The sequence below is a fragment of the Ursus arctos genome, unplaced genomic scaffold, assembly GCF_023065955.2.
Source record: "Ursus arctos isolate Adak ecotype North America unplaced genomic scaffold, UrsArc2.0 scaffold_18, whole genome shotgun sequence".
Classification (NCBI taxonomy): domain Eukaryota; kingdom Metazoa; phylum Chordata; class Mammalia; order Carnivora; family Ursidae; genus Ursus; species Ursus arctos.
The window spans coordinates 37,558,985-37,584,384 of NW_026622852.1; the positions used below are offsets into that span (position 1 = coordinate 37,558,985).

The 25,400-nt window shown below is 39.7% G+C and overlaps 1 protein-coding gene across 4 annotated transcripts in view; it reads right to left on the reverse strand.

Annotated features, from left to right (window-relative positions):
- CTNNAL1 (catenin alpha like 1) overlaps window positions 1-25,400 on the reverse strand; it is a 59,756-nt gene that overhangs the window by 15,319 nt on the left and 19,037 nt on the right. For 2 of the 4 annotated variants that reach the window (XM_026506052.4, XM_057313647.1), the window contains exons 3-11: window positions 21,570-21,757; window positions 19,797-19,916; window positions 17,328-17,417; window positions 16,137-16,307; window positions 13,015-13,215; window positions 10,481-10,567; window positions 6,789-6,947; window positions 4,523-4,615; window positions 984-1,134 (exon numbers count right to left, since the gene is read on the reverse strand). In XM_026506052.4, the coding sequence (XP_026361837.2) occupies window positions 984-1,134; window positions 4,523-4,615; window positions 6,789-6,947; window positions 10,481-10,567; window positions 13,015-13,215; window positions 16,137-16,307; window positions 17,328-17,417; window positions 19,797-19,916; window positions 21,570-21,757 (1,260 nt within the window). The remainder of the gene's footprint in view (window positions 1-983; window positions 1,135-4,522; window positions 4,616-6,788; window positions 6,948-10,480; window positions 10,568-13,014; window positions 13,216-16,136; window positions 16,308-17,327; window positions 17,418-19,796; window positions 19,917-21,569; window positions 21,758-25,400) is intronic. The other 2 variants (XM_044386755.3, XM_057313648.1) reach the window with 1 other exon arrangement.

Genomic DNA, 25,400 nt, shown 5'->3' on the forward strand with positions numbered 1-25,400 from the left:
TACCTTTTAATATATGCAACTTGCCTCACATAAAAATCCATGTGCCTATAAATACTTTATAAAAGCATCAAAATGATAAGCCATTTAGACTAGCTATCACAGAAATCTTTAAATGTAAAAGCATGGTAAACATTTATTATACTTTACAAATTATGCTACATTTACAAAGTCTATCTAATTTCCTGATTTTTAAAAGCAAATCAACGATTATCCTAAATAGGTATTTTTAAAAATATGAAATGTTTAGATGTTCAAGTCAATAAAAATAAATATGTAATTTGATGTTATAGTGGCTTAAAGGACACTTTATTTTAAAAAAAAACAAGCATGCTTGACACCAACAGAAGCCATTCAAAGGGAAAAAAATACATGAAAACACATAACCATAAATAACAGGACGCACTATACAATGGAAAATAAACAAAAGTCCCAGTTGTTATTAAAATAAAGAATAAAAATGACGCCCTCCTATACATTATGCAGTGCTATTCTACATGTTGTAGAAATACCAGTGAACTTACCCACCACAGGAAATTTTCCAAGATTATGTAGTCATCAAAGAAAGAGATTCCATCCAAGTGGAAGGAAAGCAATTCAAAAATCAAATAACTACATTCATTTCATTATGAAGTTAGTAGAATTAAATCATTGAATAAGTGTATTACAGAAGAATTTTTGTACTAACATTAAAAAACAATTTAGATAAAATATAAAATGACTGAATTTCAATAGGAACTCTAGAACATTATTATTAATTCAAAGAAATCTACTACACTGTTGTACAATAAATTGTACTGTTTACATACTACAATAAGGAAGGACACACAACGTTTTCACAATTTTTCTGTGGGAGATATGTTACTACAAAAATAACCCATTGGGTTATAACAAGATAATTCATTTTGCAACTGAGGTTTGACATCAAAAATCTAATAGAGCTAATTAAAATAACAATATATTTAAATATGCGGACAGTTTCTCACCTCGTCTTCCTTCAAACACGTCGTTGATTTCTCTTAGCAGTGTTGACATGTCGCCAATTTGTGATTCCCAAGCTTCACAAAATACATCTAGGTTTTCTTTAGCAATTTTACTAGATGGATGCAATGTCAATGTTTCAGCGGCAGAAATTATCTAATGAAATACAACACACACAGGTGTCCACTTCAAAATCTTAGCTCTCAACATCATATTGGAGACCAAACTTAAGCTGTACTGTTCAACCCAACAACTATGAAGTGCTTTCCACACATAAGTGCCATGTGGGCCAATATGGAGACACACGCCACAAAACTCACCGTTTCTTTGAATCTGATCCACAAATAAACAGCATGCATTATTACATACAAACCTTTATTGAGGGAGCAATGGTCTTTATTTCAGGAAAACTGTTTCAACAGAGTTATTTCCACAGCAGAATTCAAAGAGTTATACTCAGACAAGAAACAGTGTAGTGTGCACTGTCGCACAAGAGATAGGGCAGTGGCTGTGGCAGAAGCAGCAGTCACAGTGTAGTGGTGCTGGTGGCAGTAGCAGGACCGGCAGGAGTAGTGGGAGTGGTAACAGTGGTAGGTGGCTAGTAGTATTGGTAGTGGTAGGAGTGGTAACATACACACACACCTATGAACACATGGCAGATACATTCTCAAGATACTGTCTTAGAGGCTTGATCTACACTAGTATTAACCTTCAGAAACACACAAACAAAATACATTATTCCCATTATGGAAAGAGGAATGGAGGCTCAGGGATACCAAGTAACTAATACACAGTTATTCATTCATCCTCTCTGTGCCAGGCACCGTACCCATGTTCCAGGAGCTGGGGAAACAGCTGAGTGAAACAGATAAAGACGCCTGTCTCCATGGGGCTCACATTAGCATGGGGGGAGACATACAAGTAAATGATAAGATACTGTAAATTATGATAAATTATATGTATAAAAATAAAGGGTAAGGAGGAGAGAGGGTATTAGGTGGTCACAGAAAAGGTAGCATGTAAAAGCAAAGAACTAAAGAAGGCCAGTGGGGGTGGGGGGCACAAGGAAATCTAGGGAGAGTCGTGTGGGATAAGGTGGGAGCACTTCTAGGGTGGTCAAGGACCAGCCAGTAGGCCAGTGTGACTGGACTGACATGAAAAAAAGGAAGGTCACCAGATGCCATGTGATGAGGAACATACACAGTAAGGACTGGACTTTACTGTGAGACAGGAAGTCACTGGAAAGCTTTCAGAAGACTGATACGGTCCACGTCATGCTACCTTAAGGGAATTTGAGCTACATGCTCCTCCTGCATGGGCAGAGTCACATGGGCACAGGGCTTGACAAGTAGGTGGCAGCTTCATGTGCAAAACAAGGTTCCCCATCTTCAGGGAAGGTGGGCACATGGGCTCACCAGAGAACTACAAGCTAGATTTCAGTGTGACTCCCCTCTCCACCAGGAGCCATTGTATGCTGTACAAACTGTTACGCTGTGCCCTGGATGGGATCTAACATCCTAAAGGAAATATAAAAATGACATAGCTAAAGTAGAGATGTCCAGAAATAAATACAAATTATCCCAGAGGCATGTTCTATTTCCTTAAACGATCCCTTTGTGAGACAGATGGCAAAGACTAGGAGTAAAAGCTAAGGCTATGAGAAAAAAAGTGCTTCTCTGGTTATGGAAGTTGACAACAGGCTCTATCACCATCCTGGGGCAGAAAGTATGGTTATTCCTAACATCCCTGCTACAATAAAAACAGTAAGTGAAGAATTACAGCCAAATAGCAAGCAGGGCTTGAGGAAAGCAAGAGCTGATTGCATATGGCAGAGGAGTCAAACCCTTTAATTCTACTGATATACATTTAAAGCCAAGGCAAATAGGATGAATCTCAAGTAGACAAGTAAATATGAAAACCTTGGTTTTTCTTAATAAGCAGAGATCCTCTGGTTACAATAAAATGTTTAGCAGATGATCATTGCTAAGGGTCACTCATGTACTTCCTCCTTCCATGATAAGCCTTTGACACTGTTCTCTACAGGGGAGCACACAGCCCTCCAACATTCTACATGCTTCTGCTAGAGGACACAGGCCACCATGGTCTCTAAGTCACTTGTGCTATTCTCAACTCAAAATTCAAGGGCTCTGCATCTACAATCTAATACCGCAGTTAGCAGGACGTCCTTTGGCTGACCATGATAAATGGAACAAGAACACCTGGTAAATTGTATTTTGGAGCTTAGACCTAAAAAAGAAAGGAAGTTCTGCCCCTCGCTTTTCTCTTTAGATTAATTTGACAGGGACAGTATTAAATGGGATATCAATGTTTTAAAGGCTCTGGAAAATTATAAAGACAAAGTTATATTTCAGAAAATTCAGAAAAAACTCACAATCCTTCCAAAAAAGCACAAGACCTTTCATTTCTACATATTCCTATGTAGTCATTTTTTTTTTTAAGATTTATTTATTTTTAGAGAGAGAGAGGGAGCACAAGCAGGAGGGGTAGAAGAAGAAGAAGAGAGAGAATCCGGACATGGGGCTTGATCTCAAGACCCTGAGATCATGACCTGAGTCAAAACCAGGAGTTGGACACTTAACTGACTGAGCCACCCAAGCACCCTTCATTTTCTTATATACATAGGTTTTACATAGTAGCAAGTATACAAATCTGTATCCTGCTTTTATCATCTAACATTTTAACAACACATCTTTCAATGTTGCTAATTCTAGTTATAATTATTATTTTAAGGTCATAATATACTATTTGCCTAACTTAAGATAATTATTTTGCTTCCAACTGAATCTTATAAGTAATGCTGTAACAAACATTGCTTTAGTTTTTGTTTTTCTAATTTCCTTATGTCCTTGGGAATCCTAGGTCAAAATATGTAAATATTTTTATGGCTTGGTCCATAAATGGTAACTTAACTTTTTTTTCAAGGTTTTATTTTTTTTAAAGGTTTTATCTATTTATTTGAGAGAGAGCATGTGTGGGGGAGAGGGAGAGAGGAAGAGGGAGAAGCAAACTCTCCACTGAACAGGGGGCCCAACATGGGGCTCGATCCCAGGATCCTGAGATCATGACCTGACCCGAAGGCAGACGCTTAACTGACTGAGCCAGCCAGGCGCCCCTAAGATTTTATTTTTTAAAGTAATCTCTATATTCAATGCAGGGTTAGAACCCACAACCCCAAGACCAAGAGCTGCATGCTCACACTCCACTGACTGAGCCAGCCAGGTGCCCCGGTAAATTACTTTTCAAATATGGCATTACAGCCTGCACTGCAAACAGCTCCACAGAAAATAAATATGAACTAGGACATCAATTAAACGGGCCAATCTCCAATTTTGCAGATGAGCAGCATCAGCATGGAATGTCAGCTATGTTCTGGCACACTGTCAATGACAATTCCATAATCTTCTTCATGACTCTCGGATTTGACCTCTCGTTATGCAGAACCATGTACATCTTCCTTCCACACAATTTGTTTTGACACTCAGACAGGACATAATATAAAGGAATGATCTGCTATTGATCATACCTGCTGGCCAGTCACCTGAAACGTCTCCTCTGCATGTACACAGGTTATTTCAAGAGGTTCTGTCCCAGATATATGACGTAACAATCGACAGACCTATGAGAAAACATTTCTACAGTTCAACCCCCATGTTCTCAATCTTCGCAATACAGGTTTTCATTTTATAATTAATAAAGGAAATAAAGCCTTACACGTAAAACTTATTAAAACCTTATTAAATTAAACCTTATTTATTAAATCAAGTTGTACATTACTTAGAAGATTATTATAATGCTATATTGGTCACCAACAGATTTTCTAGGAATAAAGCAGGAATACATAAGGGTAGAGCATATTGTCTCTCTGTCTCGCTTCTTATCTGATTATGGCAAGCGGTCACAGAATATTAGAACCAGAAGGAATCTCTGAAAGGATCTAGTAAGTGCCCACACATTGTACGTATGAAGAAACTTCACTCAGAGGAGTGACTTGCCCAAGGTCCCTCAGCTATACTGTCAAGCTACACATTCTATCAACAAACAACACTTCCCCTCGGGGTCAATTAATTAACACGCCTTTCACTGGAGATAACACTAGATTAGGCAAGGCTGGTGTAATGATAAAGAGCCTTTATCAAAGAAAATTACTGAAACTCTTGAGACTTCAGACAGAAAACATTTTTTTCACTTAAAATATTTGCTGCAGGATTCCTATAAGTAGCAAGTTTGCTTAAAGTCATAATATTTGGTTTATAAACGTAACGGCACTGGGGCCAGGGAAATTAAGTGAAGGTGATCAAAAGGTACAAATCTCCAGCTATAAGATAAATATGCTCTGAGGATATAATATATAAGACTGGAATTAACAGTACTGTTTTGTATACTTGAAAGTTGCTAAGACAGTAGATCCTGCAAGTTCCCTTGATAATTTTCTGTAACTATCTGAGGTGAGAGATGTTAACGAAATTTATTCTGGTGATCATTTCAGAATATATATGTATATGAGATCATTCTATTGTACCCCTTAAACTTACACAATGTTATATGTCAATTATATCTTTAAAAAACTATTTTAAAAAACATAATCATCAAATCTAGTTTAAAATGGAGATGTATCTACAGTAATTTTAAGAATGCTCCCTAGCAGTTTTCATATGTAAGCAAGTGAAGGAGAGGAAGCTAGTCCACTTAGTCTAAAGGTTCCTTGTAACCATTAGAAGGAACCTTCTAACCGTTAGATTCTGACTATCACAAATCCTTGCGATTTGGTGAGCCGGGCACAGCAGGTAATATGGAGACAGCGCTATGGTTCGTATCTGTGCCTTTGTATACATGCTGGCTATACCTCATATACACAAGTTATACGTAGGTTAAGTATGTGTTTTTTACTAAGAGATGTCTGGTGTTTTCAATAAGTGGAAGGCTTAGAATATCAATTAATAATTGAAACTATAGCAAAAGTGGCAGGTGAAGCACCAACAGAGGTTTGGGCAGAATAGAAGAGGTTCAGAGGAGGAATACCGTGCTGAATGTCTTTTCTTTGTCCATCCACATCCACTCTCCTTCTTCTCAACCTGCTCTTTGCCCTGGGAGACTAACATTTGTGGTCTCCAGCTATGTTTGGCCAGTGGGAAGCCCCAGCAATAGACCAGCAGGAATGCAAAGAGTAAGGACCTTTACTCTCATGCTCTTTCCCTGCAGGGTTGCCTTGGGCTGTCTCTGCATCTAGTCCTGAAATCAGAATCTCTCAAGGTGGCTTTCTGAAAGACTCTATGCCCTTCTGGTTTCTAGTAACCACTCCTTTCCCCGATTAATTTGGGCCTATGAGCAGTACCAGCTCTGCTATCACTAACCCCAATTACTGCACTCCCATGGTCCTCCCCCAAACCCTGTCTACACAATTGTAAACAGCTCCTTTATTAAAGCCTCTTTAAATTATCCTAATTCAAGTGTGCCATCTCTTTCCTGCTGAGACCCCAGAGATTCAAATAGAAACAAGGTCAGACGATGTATCTCCACCGCTCCACTCCAAAGCCTAACCTCTCTGAGAGAATAAGGACAAAAAGATTAATACGTGCATCTGTGGGTTCCAGCATTTTTTGTTGTTTTGTTTTAGAGGCCAGATTGTTGTAAGAATAGAACAGATAAACATTATATCTTTAAGATTCCAAAGGAGACAGATAAAATGCTCATGTAAGTTACCCAAAAACTCTATTTGTGTTAATATTCCCTGATGATGGTATGGCTATCAGGAAACCACAATTTCTTTAACAAACGAACCTATTACTCACCTCAACAAGCTGCTCTTTCTGTTCAGAGAGTTTACAGGCATATTCAGCCAAACCTTCTAAATTTCCTTCTACTCCAGTAAGTTTTAATGCTTTTAGGACCACGTGATCAGCATGGGATTTTAACAGATCTGCTGCCAGCTGGGTTGCTGTCCTGTGAAGCTGCAGATGTGGGGGGTGAAGGGCAATGAAAGAAAGACAACAAACAATCAGGTTTTGTCATCAAGCACCTCACAAGCACTTTAAAAACAAAAAAGGAGCAGTCCCCACTTGATCCACTGAGAGGAAAGTGTACAGTTCCTGTGGTAACAGTGGAAGTTGTGCAGCATGGGGGAGCTTGTCAGTTCTCCCAGCGCAGGAGTGACATGGACATCTTCTGAGTCCCCTCACGTTGGCAGAACTGCTGTCTGCAAAAGATGAACTGCTCAGCTAGTGTGGAGTGGCCAGTCCCTTTCTCATCCTGCTAGTAACCAGCTCTCGCCCATACAGCTTCTCTCTTACTTAAGAAATGCTCCCACTACTCTAGAAGTGAGTAAGAAACACAACAGTATTAAGAGGACGGTATTCAGAGTACTACGAGGAAAATCAAATGGCAGTTCATGATCATTAAGGTTTTTTAATAGACTTTTGAGAAGGTATTGATGTGAGATTCAATCAGTTAGGTATTCAACACAATTTTGTTAGATACCTAGATCATGGCAGACCCTGTACTAGAGGCTGGACATAGACAAGTAGGACATACTCCCTTCTCTCTGGGGGGTTATAGCCCATCTGTAGTTGCTATCTAGAACTTTATCCCCCAACTCTTGGGTCACAGGATAAATGACAGACAAAGGGTAACCAAAACCCCGAGGCTGTATTTGACTTGGAATGGATTTTAAGCACGGCCCACCCTTAGCAGATAAATCTATTAACTCCAAAATCTTCCCTTCATCCTGACTTTTGTTTAAAAAAAAAAAAAATGATCTGACGGGTTATTCTGGGGTTCTCCAGGAAGAGATCACTTTTAATAACACTGTTCTAAGGAAAATCTGACTTTGAATGAAGCCTATTGAATGAAGTGATTTTTTTTCCTGGAAATAATCCAATGTCAATTCAAATTACAGGACTTTCTATAAAATTAACAATAGAGTAGTCCACATTCATGCAATCAAGTGAAAATAATTACAGTCAGAAACAAAGACATTAGAATGTACTTTCCTTTGGAAACTAAATGCCACATAAGAATTTTAAAAGATTTTATTTAACCATCAGGGCCTTAGAGAATACCTAATGCCAGCCCTTTATTTTATAGACTATGAAACAGGTCCTTAGAGACGGAGTGACTTGCCCATGGTCACGTAAATCTCAGTGATTCTAGAGACAACTTATTACCACGCCTAAGGGAGGAAGGGTGAATAAACCCAAAGTTCCGGTCTGCGCAACGAACTGACAGCAGCTTTATAGACACTAACTGCCTTAATCCTTATAAAAATTCTTCTAGGTTGATGTTGTTACACGCATTTCAGAGGTAAGGAAAATAAGCTGGTGGGAAGCAGCTGAGTCTGTCACCAAAGGATTTTATCCTCTTACTGATAGTCAAATTTTAACAATAATCTAGTTAAAACTGAATAGGCTGGAAAAAATGGATAGGCTTTCTTTAAACCAAAGAAAACCATAACATCCTTCTATGTTTAATAAGATGTTAAAATGAAGGTTTCAACAGAGGTCCGTACTAAGTAAGATGCGAAACAAATCATCATGTATATAATTTATAAAAGAAAACCAAAACCCAATTCCTTTCTCTTGAACCCTTGAGTCCGCAAAAATATAAAAGAATAGAGGAATTAGAGGTAAGGAAGCTGTTTGGAGAGCGGATAGGTGCTTACTGAGTGCCTCCAGTGAAGAGGAAGCAGGGTGGTGTGGGAGTTGCAGTGAGGAGCTGGAGGCCCCACAGGAGGGCTTCTGAAGAACACACTCAACCATCCAGGAGAGACAAAGCCAGCTTAAACAGAGCCCAAAGCATCCTGTAAGGGCACCAGTTTCAAAGAACTTTCCACCTCCCCACTTCCTCTCTTCTGGCCCTGAGCCACACCTGGCAAAGATCAGGAACTGAAGCTAAGGGCGAGCGGGGAAAAGGAGGAAAGGTATGAAGAGACCAGAGACCACACCTTTCCCAAAAGCCCTAGGTGGGCTGGGGGCTGGGGAACAGGGGTGAGTCCTTCACTGAATGACTACTGAAGTAGCAATTAATATACTGGAGAAAACATTCAAATTTTGGAACTGAGATTGTGTTTCATGACCTAAAGCAGGTACTGGCAAACTTACTCTGTAACCAGAGAGGAAATATTTTAGGCTTTTCAGGCTGCACAGGGTCTACTGCGACTACCCAACTCTGCTGTTGTGAAAAAACAGTAGACAATACGTAAGCACATGGGCAGGACTGTGTCTCCCGAAACTTGACTTACAACAGACAGCCCGGCTGTAGTTGGCAAACATCTGACTTAAAGTGACTATCAATTACCTAAGAGTGATTAAATAAGTCATGAGAGGGAGACGAACCCTGAGAGACTATGGACTCCGGGAAACAAACTGAGGGGAGGCGGGTGGGGGAATGGGGTAGCGGGTGATGGATATTAAGGAGGGTGTGTGTTATGATAAGCACTGGGCTGGGCGTTATACACAACTAATGAATCATGGAACACTACATCAAAAACTGATGACGTACTTACTATACAGTGGCTATGAACATAAAAAATAAAAATAAAAAAATAAACAAGTCATGAGATGGCCAAGTTTTGCAAGAAGCAGGGAAATCTCAGCCAAAAGAATAGTTTAAAAAAATCGATTATATTAAGGTTATAGTTTACATACAGCAAAATGTACCAAGGGTACAGTTTGATGAGTTTTGACAAACATATCTACGTAACCACCACCACAATCACTATTTACTACATTTCCATTATCCCCCAAAGTTCTCCCATGCTCCTTTGCAGTAAATACCCCCAACTTCTGCCCCCAGGCAGCCACTGATCTCGTTTTTGTCACTACAAATTAGTATTGCTTTTTCTAGAATTTCTTCTAAATGGAATTATATATATACACACCCACTCACACACTCTTTGGTGTCTGACCTCTTTCACTGTTATGTTTTAGTGATTCAGCCATATGATTATCTGTATCGATATTGTTCCATTTTATTGCTGAATAATACTTGTTAGAGTGATACCAAAATCCATTTATCGATTCCCCTGTGGATGGAAACTTAGACTGTCTTTGGTTTGGGGCTATTATAAATAAAGCTGCTATGAGCATTCATGTACAAGCTTTGAGAAGGATGGCACTAAAAAAATGGGGCTTCAAAAAGGAAAGCCATCTTCTGGGCACACAGACGTACTAATATTAATGCATGTCATATATACCATTCTACATGAAAATTAGTAAAGCATTAAAGGAGGCTAAATGTTGGGGCGCCTGGGTGGCACAGCGGTTAAGCGCCTGCCTTCGGCTCAGGGTGTGATCCCAGCGTTACGGGATCGAGCCCCACATCAGGCTCCTCTGCTATGAGCCTGCTTCTTCCTCTCCCACTCCCCCTGCTTGTGTTCCCTCTCTCGCTGGCTGTCTCTATCTCTGTCAAATAAATAAATAAAATATTTTAAAAAATAATAAAAAATAAAAAAAAAAATAAAGGAGGCTAAATGTCAAACTATACTTACTTCTTTCTTAAGTTCATTGAGACTGTGACTGATTTTCAAAACAGTGAGTTCTAGTTCTTCAGCAATACTTTTTGTTTTATTGTTTTGCTGAAAATTAAAAAAAAAATATATAGTGTTACATCATCTTTTTAATCTGGTAATTCCAATTTTACTTAAACTACAAATTATAATAAATGTTTAATATCATTCTGTGAGTTATTTAAAAAGTAGATTTTAAAAATTCACCTATTTATGGTTAAAATGGAAAACAGAATTTTAACTATCTAGTTATATTTTCCCATTCTAACTATAAAAAGATGAATTTTTAAAATCTCATTTCTTTAATAAATTTATCATGTCTACAATGAATCTATTTTATCTTCTGCCCAGAATGTTCATCTCTTTGCTCTTAATGTAGTTAAAAATTAAAATCCTATTTACCTCAAGTCTCTACATAAATGTCTCTTTCTCAGAAAGACCTTTTCAGATCACACAATCTAACTTACGCCCTCTTCTTACCCATTCCAATCTTTCTCTAAGTAATCATTCTAGTTTACAATTACATATTTACTTTTTAAATATTTTTGTTTAAAGTCGATCTTCTCCACTAGGCCTTGGTAAGCTCCATGAAGGCTGAGATCCCATTTCTTTTGCTCACCAATGAATACACAATACCTGGCACAGCAAATGGAAGAGAGTAGGTACTCCGTTCTTTGAATGGATAAATCAAAGTCAAATGTCAATATCTTCAAGAAGTCTTCTTGATTCGTCTCCCTAAATATAAATTCGCCCTCCTTCAAATCCCCGCAACACATGGTCTGTACCTCTGGCAGGACATTTACAAAGCTTTCTGTACTTATTTTACCCCTTCCCACACTTTTCTCCATTGCAAAATTCTTGCAGGCAAAGATTTTATCTTATTCGTCTTTAGATTTCCAGTGCCTGGCATATAAAAGGCGCTCAGCAACAACTGCTGAAAAAAATGAATGAATGAACAATATCTCTGGCGTGCAGACTCAGAGATCTGAGCACTTGTGAAATATGGGAAAGGTGCTAACTGCAAATTTAAGTGTTGACAGACTCGGATTTCCAACACAGAGAGCATTTCCTCACAGAAGCTCTTTATGTTGACTGTTGGTTTTAAAAATTTAATGCTGAAGCAATCTATACTTCAGATTAGATATCACATAGATATGTCAAAGTAGTCACAAAATATTGCTTTTAGCTCTGACACTCCACTTTAGGTTAATTCCAGTTAATATGAGCATTTGCACTGTCATGATGCAAAAGAATAGGAGAGAAATCTTGATTTATATCTACTCTTCATTCATAAACCAATCTCTTTACAAGAAAGTCAACTGCTACTTCACGCACTATTCTCAGCCACATTCGCCCCTCTTCATCTTTACTGCCAAAGCTTCTGTTCATAGCTCTCAGATTTGTTCCATCTATGCTGTACATTGTAAATCACATTAAATACTTTTTTTGACATACCTTGGGTCTAAGAAATAAATAAATAGTGTAGGGGCCAGAGTCTCAAGCCTCTACCTTCTGATTTTGTAACCACTCTCTACAAGAGTCTGGCTACACACTTTCTGTGTTGTCCCACTCTGTCCATCTTTTTTTTTTTTTTAATTTATTTTAAAAAAATTTTAAGTAAACTCTACACCACATATGGGGCTCGAACTCATGACCCCAAGATCAAGAGTTGGATACTCTACCATAAGCCAGCCAGGTGCCCCCAGCTCTGTCCATCTTTACCCTTCTGCCCCACATAACCCCCCAGGCTGTATGTGCACCAGCAGTCTGCCTCTGAATGGCTGCTCACGATCTTAGACCAGGAATCAGTGCATGGGTAAAAAATCTTTTACCTGCTTGCTGGATCCACCCTGGCCTTCACTGCGTCTAGACTTTAGTAAGTCATCTAAGTTGTCATGTTGTGTCTGTAAGGGCGCCTGGGTGGCTTAGTTGGTTAAGTGTTTGACTCTTGATTCCCTCTCAGGTCATGATCTCAGGGTTGTGAGATCAAGCCCCACCTCAGGCTCCACGCCCAGATTTTCTCTCTCCCTCTCCCTCCCCTCCTCCGTTCCTTCTTTCTCTCTTTCTCTAAAAAAATAATAATAAAATAAATTGGTGTATCCGCTCAGCACATGTGAATGGCTCCGGCAGTAAGATTCAGGTGACAAGAACCTCTAGTAGGGGTCAGCTCCTCGGCTCTTCACTCTGAAGAAGCATTTTGGGGAGGAATTTCCCAGAAGTGAGTTTGGTGGACGAGTGGGGATTATGGGATGAACTCATGATAATGATGGTGGTACAGAGTCTAGGCTTGCCAGGATGGGAAATTGAGAAACAACAGGCCTAGAAATGTCAAGTACTGTGAGCGCTGGATGGGAAGGAGGCTTTGGGCCAAGAAGGAGGGAGAAAAGGGATGAGATATCCTTGTCCCATTCCAGACCACATTCATACTCCTGATGATTATGTTAGCTTCCGCAATTCTCAGAGCTTTAGGAAAAAGCTATTTGGGGGGATTTACTTTGACGAGAAAAACTTCTTACACTTTGAATCCACACAGAAAGTAACTGCTGCAGTTCCAGTCTCGCCTGGGTTGACAGTTCCAAGATGCGTTCCCTGTGCTCATGGCTGGTGTAGGCAGAATCAGTAAAGTCCTCGGTGCGCTCCAAGATGACTTCCAGAGTCACAGAAAGATTCTCTTTTGACTGAAAATAAAGATTCTCCCGAAGAGCTTCAATATTCATCTGAGAACGGAAAGGATATCCATCCGCATGAGTCAATATTCCCACCTAAACAAATGGGCTGCAATTTCTAACAGTGCCCAGAGACACACTAGCAATTTCTTTCCCTATCTGAGGGCTCCAGGGAAATACCACCTCTAGTGAGGACTCTTTTCTCCAGGACACACAGCTTAAGAGCCCCCAGCGGCCATGCAGAGATTCACTGCAATAGCTGTTAATACAACAGTCCTATGAAATCAGTAAATCCTAAGACAGAAAAGCATCATCACGTAGCAACCGGCAGGAAAATGAACCAGCCCGCAGGTAGAGAATGTGCATCTGAGAAAATGCTGAGGCGAAGTCCTGAAAGACGCTCCACCCAAATATGACCCTGTGCTGAGCCCAGGGGGACAGGGTGTGGAGGGTGTGGGTATGGGAAGGGCTGGGAAAGGCACCAATTGTTCCTTCCTTAATTCAGCAAAACTCTCCTAGTCACCTACTTGGTCTCCCCACATTTTGTCTTATGTCCCCGACAGCACCTCCCTGACCAAAACCTTCTCTACCATCCTCTATCATCTTTCTGTATCATCTTTCTGAAATGGAAAGCTTCTGATATTGCCACCTCCCTCTAATTGACTCCTCACTACCTATAAAATTAAGCTCAAATTTCTATTGCATAACACAAAATCCTCTAGGGTCTTGATTTTATAGATCTTTCTGACAGTCTGTCTCACCACCCCCCCAAGTTTCCAAACAACCTTTCACTTGAGCCATCCTGTGCTCAGAGTTCCCCAGCTGTGTGATGGACAGGTATTCACTAGTGCGTCTTTCTCTGTCAGCTGTCTAGGTGACACTATGCCACTTCAGCTGGCTCTAACCTCTCACCTGAGCAGGGTCACAGAAACAACCTGGGCCAAGAGGCGATCCAAGGTGATCTGAGGTGATCCAGGCGACTGTGCTCACACTGAATGTGCTGATAAGAATAGCTTACATTTGTTTAGCACTTTAAAGTCCTTTCACAGACAGTCTCAAGTTAATCCTTACATCTGACCCATTTTCACAGGACCCATGAAAATACTAAGATTTGGAAAGGTCAAGAGGCCACAGTGGGTCTTGCTTCCCCTCCTCCTCTTTGCCCAAGGTGTCTCCAGTAACCACCCTATTCTAGCTAGAAGGCATTTTATTTTTAAGCTAGGAAAGAACATGGATAAGAGTGAGGTATGGAATTGACAAGGAGTATCTGAGAATTTAGAATTTAAACATTACAACATAAAAATCAGTCATGTGGACCACACACCATTTATGTAAGGTTTTTGATTCTCCCCTTTGAAAGAACACAAACATGCTTTTAAACAGCAACTGAGTAGTTTTTTCAGAAGTCATGCATTTATATGGTTTCATAAGATTTGTCCACATATTCACAGTACCAAGCACAGTAAAATATCCAGTTTCCGTCTACAGATTATCTCTTCACCAGTAAAAATGATAAGATGCCAAAAAGATACCCATTGACGGAGAGACGGAGTCTACTCATAATAACTCTGCCCTCCAGAATGCCTGATGGTGAAGGGTCAGCAGCCAGAGCAGCCGGCAGCGGCCACGGGCACGGCACTGCCCCGAGTTACCCTGGAACCCAAGTGTAGCACCAAGAAGCAAAAGACTTGGCTCTAGTCCTGTTTGTTTCCCTAATTATCCTTTAACCCTTGAGAAGACATCTCCCCCTCAGCCTTTATAAAAAGAGGGGATTAGAAAAATAATCTCTAAGATCCCTTAGGCAATAAAAACTCTAAAACAATGACTGGTCTTTGTAGCTTCTTTCCCCTCAGAGAGAGATTTAGGGCAGGACCGGCAGCATACAAGCAAACCCACAGGCATAAACTGAAAGGTCGTGGACTTTGGATTAGTGTGTCCTGGTTCTAAAGGGGGGGGGGGGGGGGTTCCACCACTTTCTAGCTTTCCTCCTCAAAAACATAATGATAACAGTACCCACCTAAAGGGAAGTTAGTTTAAATTAGATAATATTCATGAAGACAACCGGCCCCTAAAAATAACTGTTCTTTCCATGACTTTCTTTCACCCCATGTTCCTACCTAAGTAGGAATTAAAAAGATGGAAGGAATGCCACCTCGTTGCAGCCCTTAGCCTATTAGATAACTTCCAAGGGCCCTAGTCTTCCCAGCTGTTAAATGAGGTGTTGGACTAGATGATTTGCTAGGGCCCTCCTCAATCAGACCCCGCTCTGACCCAGAGGGCAGCTTCAACAGCTCTCTGACTTCCCATGAGAAGTTCTGCCTGAAAACGGGGTGGATTCAGAGTCAGACTGCTTGGTTTCTAATCCTAACTCTGGCACTTCCTCACTAGCAAATCACTTAATCTCTATTTCTCAGTCTCCTCAACAGTACAGTAGCAATAGTTCTTATAGGATTTTACATGTACATACATTTAAAGCATTCAGAACAGGGTTGGCACAGAGTAAATGCTCAACAATACATGTTAGCATGTATTAGTGTTCATTCTAGATTGTAATTAACATGAATATTATTATTACTAAAGTCTCAAAGTATCCACCCTAGAGCTCGGGGGAAAAGCAGGGATTCCAGCAGAAACAATTTGTCTGTCATCAGCCACGGATAGCACAGCACTGCTCAAAAGACTGGGCAGGGAACACCTTTCTGAACGGAGGACAGGAGGCTTCCGCTGAACCGTGCAGCAACACAGGGCCAGGGTAGCTACCATAATCCCAGACCAACGTCCTCCATACAAACGACACTAAACTAAATGTTACTGAATATTAAGTTTTTACAGAGTAGCACTGTCTTACAGAAAAATATCCGCTTTTGGGAAGCATCTATCCTAAAATATTATACCAAAACATGGATACTACGTCTTAAGATGTTCCTCTGCTACGGAAAGGAAAAAAATATATATATTCTCTCTATTCTTACCTTGAATTCTTTAATTCCAGTAAAAATACTGACAGATGAAATGTCAGTCTCTCCACTTGGTTTGCAGTCAGTCACGATTTCAATCACCTTATCTAATGCCACTTTCATTCGGTCAAATACTCCCTCTTTGTTTTTATGGGCTGATTCGCAGTTGGGATGCCTGAGACATGTCTTCAAAACAATTGAAAATTTTTATTTCAATAAAAATACCATACCATAATACACAAAATCTTACAGAGAACATGTCATGCTAATAAAAATGGTTCTTTACCAAAATCTCCTGGGTCCCTGGCTCACTCAGCTGCTTCTCCTCACTAAAAGTGGAAGCAGGATGAGTAAAAAGCGATAGCAAGGTTAAGTGAAAAAGGCAGAGTGCAAAACTGTATCTTTATACTTCAATAAGTTCACTTAAAATTTGGGGGGAAAAAACTATCTTCATCATGATTAAAACTATTTTAAAATGTTGCCTTCCATGTGCAAAAACTAAAAAAGAATGAGGACACATGAACACATGTTCTATGACAGTGGATATATCTTTGACTTTTTAAAAATGATGTGATGTGAATGCAAGCTGCTCAAAGGGCCTCAGTGTGAACACAGCCCTGCAGGCGAACTCCGGGGCGCTGTTTATGTGGCTTCGCTAACCCAGCCTAGAGTAAATACTGTGAGCAGAAAAGGCAATTCTCAATAAACTGCTCATGAGCTGTTGACTAGTTTATTCTTGAGTTGTACCGACTTGCTGGCCAGCTGCTGTGTGGAATCACCAGCGCTCAACAGACAATTTTGTTAAAAGTAGAATAAGGAATTAGAAGTATGAATTTACAGAATAAACAAATGAAAGGCTGGATTAATACTCCACTGTTACTTAACAGATTCTAACTTGCCTCGTTTTTTCGAGAGTACATGTGTTGGCTCCCCGACGAGATTGGCAAACCCTGCAGGCAGTGACCGTGTGTGACAGGCCCCGACTCACGGCACCTCACACACCATCTTCTGCTCAGCTGCTCCCGCAGCGCTGACTGGCAGACTAACTGCGGTCTGGAACTGGGGAAGGAAGTTAGCCTTCTTGCTAAAGGATAACTGAGATTTGACCGCTGTAGCCTATGTTCCAATTTATCATGTTAGTCTTTTTAAAAATGTAAAACATATAAATTAGTTGCATTTAAGCAGGTAAAACAAAAGCGTCCCTACCTTCGAGGCTGTGAGAAGCATCATTGTACATTTTTCAAGGACTGCCCTGGCTGCTGCCATTTTTGCCTTTTTCTTCTCGTCTTTCAGATCCTAAAAATGAAATAAAACCACTGAGAAGTCTAGGATCCTGTAAACAATTTCTTGAAAAATTATTTATGCAACAAGACTCAATCAATTAAGTAACAGTGTTTAAAAAGTGACAAAGTGAAAAAAAAAACCAGGATAAAGTTTTATAAAATGTCACTGCTTTGATCTAAATACATCAACACAGGGGCGCCTGGGTGGCTCAGTCCGTGAAGCATCTGCCTTTGACTGAGGTCATGGTCCCAGGGTCATAGGATCGAGTCCCACATCGGGCTCTCTGCTCAGCAGGGAGCCTGCTTCTCTATCTCCCTCTCTGTGCATTCACTCTCTCTCTCTCTCAAATAAATAAATAAAATCTTTTATAAATAAATAAATCAACACAATGTGTGGAAAGAAACAGGTGCCGTTATTGAGGGCAGCAGAGCCAGGGACTGAGAAGGAGCAGGGGGATGCCTCGCTGCTCGCACGCTGGTGGTCTGCACACCTGACATCCTCGTGCCCACGTGGATACACCTCACTCCTGACCGGAAACAACCATCCTATGCTTTACTCCGTTAAGAGTGACCTGTTTATCAAGCATTTTTGGGCTATTATTTCCTTCCACTTAGATACTTAGATGTCTACTCTTTCAGAGACCATGTCCGGTTAAACTTAACCAATATGCTGCTCTGAAATATTCTTAAGATGTTTCTCGGGTCTATCATTTTCTCCAACTAGATTATGAGGTCTGGGGCAGGCACCATGCTTTGAATTTTTTTCTTTTAGTTGCTCTTCATAGAGCCCTTGATAGAATATGTGCTATTACAGAAAGTACCTAAATATTGTGATCAAATCTAGAACCCAATACTCTCATAATAATTTGATGATGGCCATCTAAATCAGAGGTCAGCAGCCATTTTCAACAAAAAGCCAGATAATAAATTTTTCAGGCTTTCTGGGTCAGTGTCTGAAACAACTACTTAACTCTGCCATTGCAGTGTGAAAGCCACGCTGAGACAATCCATAAACAAACTAGCATGGCTGTGGCCCAACAAAACTTTACTTATGGACACTGAAATTTGAATCACACAAAATTTTCACCTGTCACATTAGTCAGTCTTTCCATTTGTGAGTTGTACGCCATACACGACACCATCTCTTGTATGGTGATAACAAATGAGTGAAAAAGATGCCATCTCAATCTGTTAGAGGGCTAGTCCACAGGACAAAGAGAGGCCTCCATAAAACCCAGATGGTCCAAGAAGCACTAGGTGAACCATACAAACCAGCCTGTCACTTTCCAGGCCAATACCCATCTTTCAACTCCAGCTACAGCCAGGAAAGTTCATGGCCAACACGAAAATGATAGCCTATGGGACTATACCAAAACACCTCAAGGGGTCCCTTATTATATACCTAACCTGCTGACAAGATGAACTCATGCATGAATACCCCAACAAAGAAAAGTCAACTCTAGATATAATATGGTCTTCTATCACCCTAAATTTAGGGGCTTATAGTCTAAACTGAGGAACAAGACCCATAAAGAACTAATATCACAGTGTAGGTTAAAAACTACAGGCTCCAGGAGCGCCTGATTAGCGCAGTCGTTAAGCATCTGCCTTCGGCTCAGGGCGTGATCCCGGCGTTCCAGGATCGAGTCCCACATCGGGCTCCTCCGCTGGGAGCCTGCTTCTTCCTATCCCACTCCCCCTGCTGTGTTCCCTCTCTCGCTGGCTGTCTGTCACATAAATAAATAAAATCTTTAAAAAAAAAAACAAAAAAAATACAGGCTCCAAAATCAGATATAATGAAGTTCAACCTGCTAGATGAGTGACCTTGGGAAAGTTTATTATCCTCTCAGGTTCCATCTCCTCAGGTGTGAAACAGTAGTAACAATACCCGCCTTATAGGAATGTTTTCAAAATTAATGAGATCATGTATATTAAGTACCTAACACACAGCTAATGCAGATGAGTAATGGCTTGACTTAATACTACTGATTCTAATGGAGAAAACTGACAGAAATAGGTAATAACAGAATAATACGTAACAAGTTACAAAACAGATATACAATAAAATACTAACAGATTATATATGATGACTCAATTTATTTGCCTGAGCCCTGGTAGAAGAGGTATTTTCCTAAAAAAGCAAGTATTAGATCTGAGCCCTGAAGGCAAATATGACCTTTTCCTAGTCTGTGTGGTGAGAACATATTTAACTATCACATGTATGCAAAAAAAAAAAGACATGTAGATTTACTTACTTTATCCTAGCTCCTTTATGAAAGGCTTTCAACACCAAGGTTATAAATTTAATAAGCAAATAAACCAAGATCATGCCTCCATCCAAATGAAAAAGTATGCATGTATTTGAAAATGTTTCAATGCGGTAAACACATACGTTTTGTCTATCTCCAGTTAGATGTGCAAACTCCACCATTTCATTTCCAAATTGACTGAATATTTGGACAAACTCTTGAAAGCTATTCACTTTCTCTAGTCTTTCCATAGTTGCAAGAACCTGCAAAACAGAGAATATTTGATTGTCAGGTGTAGAGATGAAAGAGACTGAGATGTCAAGGCTGAATAGAGAGGACAAAGGAGAAACTCTGAATTCTAGGCGAGAGCTGAGGAGTCGTCGTCACAGGGGAAGACAGGGAAGGAGGAGCCCAGAGAAGCAGAAGCCCATCCAAAGGTGAGAATCATCTAGCGAATAATTTGTTTTTACGATGGGGAGACCTGAGCTTACTTGAAAATTAAAAGGAAAAAGAGTACACGAAACACCTCAATATACAGGAGAAGACATCATTTATGTAGCAAAGTCTGGAGAAGGTGAACGTGTGCAGGAAAGAGGTAATCAAATCTTCAGAGAACTAAGGAGACAGGGAGGATAGAGGTAATACACAGAAGCCTTAAGGTTCAGTGAACCAGAACTGGGGGGAACCTCACTCTTCCCAAGAAAGTGGAAGGAAGGTCACCTGCACAGTGAGGAGTGGAAAGGAAGGTGTGGTGCTTCAAGAGCAGGAAAACAGTTTGGATCAGTCAGGAATTGCCTGTGTTGAATAAATTAATTGCCAAGAGCCTTTGGGCCGCCAGAGGCAAAAAAAGTGAGAAACCTATAGTAGAGCCAACAGACAATGTTAGGTGTTTTCTTGATATTAAAAGTAAAGTAAATAGATGAGAAACATATTTTCATACTTTTCTCTAAAATAATAGTACTGGATTAGCTTTCGTCAGACCAAGATAGGTAAAGAAAACACAGATATCCTGTGTTTACGTTTGAAAATGAGGATATGATGGCTGTTTGGCACGTTAATCCGCCCTGGCAGCTCAGGAAGTCCAGGAGACCAGCACAGATAAGACAGATTGCTACCACTGGGCAGAAACCATCTTTCAAAGAGAGTGGGGTTTTTTCCTATCACTCCGGCACTGCCCGATATACGTCTCCAATTTCTTTTTCGCCTGAAACTCACACTCCTCAATTCACTCAACACCCATCAGGTAGTTTTGTCCTAAAACTCGGTTGAGACAATCCCTTCCCTGGCAGATTGCCCTCCTCCTTGCCTCGGGAATTATCCAGGGAAAGAAGTGACTGTCCACACCCTGGCTTCCCCGGATGATGGGGGAGCATGACCATTATCTGAGCGACTGGAAAAGTTCTAGACTGGGACAGTTTAAATTTATTCTGTCAGCTTTATGATATTCATAATCTCTAGGGATGCTGCATACAGAAATATCATAGTGTGGATAACTGCGGTTTCAGATGACTGAATTTTTTTCTTAAGCTTATAAATTATTATCCTCTGACTCTGAAAAAAAAAAGGTACTGAGGAATTTGGTATTTTTATTAATTAGGTGTCTACTACATACATTGTCACGGGTTTTGGCTTTTCTTCCAAATTTGTACACATGAAAACTTTCACAAATAAGCCTCAACAAGTAGATAACAATTTCCTGAGAAAAAATACTATTTACATGTAAATGGTTTAGACTCAGCACACACATTGTTTAGGAATTATAGGTGCAGAAGAAATATCACTTTTAAAACTACAGACAACTAGAGGTATAAAAAACTGAAATTGACAAGCATTGCCAAATTACCCGTAATTAACCTAAAAAACACTTTTGAACAACCCCAAAGACACAAATATAGAAACATGAGAAAGACAAGTACCTTATTTCTTGATGTTATTATCTGCTTAATGACTACTCGGTCTGCCAGCAACAACACTTTTGTCACTGAAGAAAGAAGTAATCTTGCAGCCTTTATAACTCCCGTTTTATCTGTAAAAATTGTGATCTGGCCATCAGATTCTGGATGATTCAAGCTGCTTATATCTGTAAGTGCTGCGATTGTTTCTCCTAACAAGAAAGGCAAGGGTGAAAAGTTAATTGGGAATAAGATGCACTTCAATTAAAATCCAGACTTTTCTCTACTCTTAAAGTAGGGAATATGCTCAAGTGGGTAGACACTTGGCTCTGGAGTCTCATTTCAGGAAGAAGAAACAGCTTCTGCTTGATGAGCACAAGGATTATCGTATGAGGCTCTCTAATGACAAAATAATGGCACGTTCTTAAGAACTTTGAGAAATTTGTTGCCTTCACAAGTTCACAAAATATTTTAACTTTTCCTCCAGTGATATGGCAAACGACATGATCTAAAAAAGCCTTCTTCTACTGTAAGACCAAGTAAGAGAAATCCTAAGAGCTAATAACCAAAGAAGAACCCCAAGCAGGGAAGTAAGCAGATGCCAAGGCTCTGGCCTGGGCTGAAGGGACAGAGGGGGTCTGGGGCGGGGGTGGTTGTCACTGCCCATCTCCACAGCCTGAAGAGGTTACGGTTTTTATGAACACCCACGGAAAGAAGACAAAGCTTTGGACCCCTTGGAAGGCATCCTCCGTAAAAAGGGGGCCTAGAAAAATCATCTATAGGCAAAGGGAAATAATATGCAAGTTTATCTGTTGGGCAGCCTGGGCTCTGAGTGGGAAAACAACAAAAGTATCTCTCCTGAGAACTCAAGACATAGGCTGACCCTGAGGCTTGCTGTTTGAATTTATACTTCTTATGATGCCCGGCATAAACCGTTCTACCAAATGAACGCCCAACCCTCTAGAAAAAGTCTCTTCTTCACTATCAAAATGTTGCTGTCAAAATGCTTTGATTTCTGTAATAGCAATTATCCATCAATAAAACAATACAAATATTTGTTCTCCTCAAAAATGAAGCCAGGCTGTAATTTCTTCCAAACTTTACTGCTTAACTTAACAAGATTTAAAAAATAAACTTTCCATCATCTTGCAATGTTCAAGATAATTTTTTACATCCTAAATAAACCTCAGTGCATAATGGATTGATTTCTCACAAAAACCCCTTTGTCAATATTATTATATATATCCAATAAGGTATCAGCCCATAGGCTAAGGATCTTGAGTAAAAGTACCTGAATTTTAATGGACAGGTCACAAGGTGTGACATAATGAAATCAAGATTTAGGATCAGTCTGGAGAAAGGAGAGACTCAAAGTCAGGGTACTACTCAGGCAGCATTTCAATTGCGGGTATGGAGGAGTAAGGATCTTGCAAGGCTGGTAGCTACAGGAATATAAAAAAGACGATTTGGGAGATACCAGGGAAAGAAAATGCAAAATTGGTACCTGGGCAGTGATAAGAAAAAGAGAAATGTAAACAATGGCTTCAAGGTTGTGAACCTAAATCACTTTAAAAAAAAAAAATCAGAAGGGCACAGAAAGGAAGATGATAAATTTACTTTCAGACAACAGGAATTTGAAACAACACAGGAAAACCCCCCAAAAGACAAGCCTGTAGATATGGACTGGTTACCTATCATGACAACAGCTGAAATTCTACTAATAGAGGAAGTCTGTGGTAGCCAGCCTCCAAGATGGCTCCCAGCAATCCCAATGCTTGTGTTGTCTCCTCCTACATCATACTAGGGTTGGTATAGCAGAAGTGATGGTATGTCCCCTCTGATACAGGTTTTTAAGGACACTAAGGTAGCCATCTTGGTTGCTCCCTCTCTAAGGGAAGCCAGCTATCATGTTGTAAGCAGCCATTCCTACAAAGAGGCATAGATGAGGAGAAACTCGGGCCTCTGCCCAAAAGCCAACAAAGAAGTGAAGCCTGCCAACAACCATCAGAGAGAACTGGAAAGCAGATCCTTCAGATAACCACAGGCGCAGCAGACACCTTGAGTGCAACCTTGTGAGAGACACTGACCCAGACCCCACTGGCTAAGCCACTCCCTGATTACTGACCCTCAGAAACTATGTGTGATAATAAATGTTTATGGTTTTCAGTTGCTAGGTTTGGGTTAATTTGTTACACAGCAATAGGTTACTAATACATTTTATATAGCAAAATATACAGAGAAAAAAGGTTGGAATTAAACCTTCATGAACATAGAATGGGGCAGGAGAAAAAGTATCAGTTTGCAATAGCTTTGAGGATAAAAATGTTTCCTCTCTGCCTCTGGAAAATGTTACTTCTTCCTACAGCTCTCAACCCTCAAAGATACTACATATGAGCCTGCACATATGGCATTATGTAACTTTTCCTTTTTCTGACTAAACCCAGGCATTAAACTCCTAACTACGTGGGATGGCAACATTTGGTTAGTTACACTAACATGGTCAAATTCTTCCTTAACATTATAAAATTGTTCAAACTGTAGACTGTTAAGAAATTAGCTCCCTGAAAAAGTCACAAAGCTGTCCTTTTAGCTTTGTGGTTGCCATTTTTAACTTGTATATGTAATTAGTGTTGTGTCTTAATGTGAAAACCTAAAGTCAGTCAATTACAAATATTTATTGAGCTCCCATAAAAAAAAAATATGGGACTAAGTAGACAAGTAAAAATGTTGAAGGGGGGTGCCAATTGGGTGGAGTCAAACATTACAAATTTCTAGTTACTGCATCAGTTGTGGGGATCAATATATAGCTTGGCAACCAGAGTTAATACTGTATTGTGTATTTTTTAAAATATTGGATATTTTTAAGAGAGTAAATCTTAAAAGTTCTCACTACACACACAAAATTTTTAACTATGTATGGTGACAGATTAACTAGACTTACTATGGTGATCATTTCACAATATAGTTGACCCTTCAATAATGTGGGTTGAATGCTGTGGGTCCACTTATATGCAGATTTTTTTCAATAAATACAGGATAGTACTGCAAATGTATTTTCTCTTCCTTATGATTTCCTTAATAACATTTTCTTTACTCTAGCTTTCTTTATTGTAAGAATACAGTATACAATACATATAAAACACAAAACATGTTATTAATCAACCATCTGTTATTGGTAAGACTTCTGGTCAACAGTAGGCTATAAGGAGATAAGTTTTTGAAGAGTCAAAAGTTATACATGGATTTTCAACCGCACAGGCATTGGTTCCCGTAACCTCTGTGTTATTCAAGGGTCAACTGTACATCCAAATATCAAATCATTGTGTTGTACACCCAAAACTAACATAACATTGCATGTCAATTATACCTCAATTTAACAAGATGTAAAAACACAATGCAAGAACTCAACAGAGGAGGGGTCCCTGGCTGGCTCAGTTGGTGGAGTATGTGACTCTTGATCTCGGGGTTGTATGTTCAAGCCCCACACTGGGTGCAGATTACTTAAAAATAAAGTCTTTAAGGAAGATAAAAAGAATTTCCCGGAGGAAAGAAAAGGAAAAAAAAAAATTATAATGATAACTAATACTTACTGAGTACTTTCTGTGTGCCAAATGCATACATGTATTATATCAAAACACTTCTATAAATACTAACATTACCCCATTTTATTGATGAGAAAACTGAGGTTTAAAAAGTTTAATAGCTTGCCCAATATCACACTGCTATCAAGTCAAGAGCTAGGACTGAAATCCAGGTAGTCTTGACTCCAAAGTTCTAGTTCTTTATCACTACCTTACATTATTTCCCTCAAATAAATATTAAGTTGTCCAAAGGAGAAATTGAGTACTATGGCTG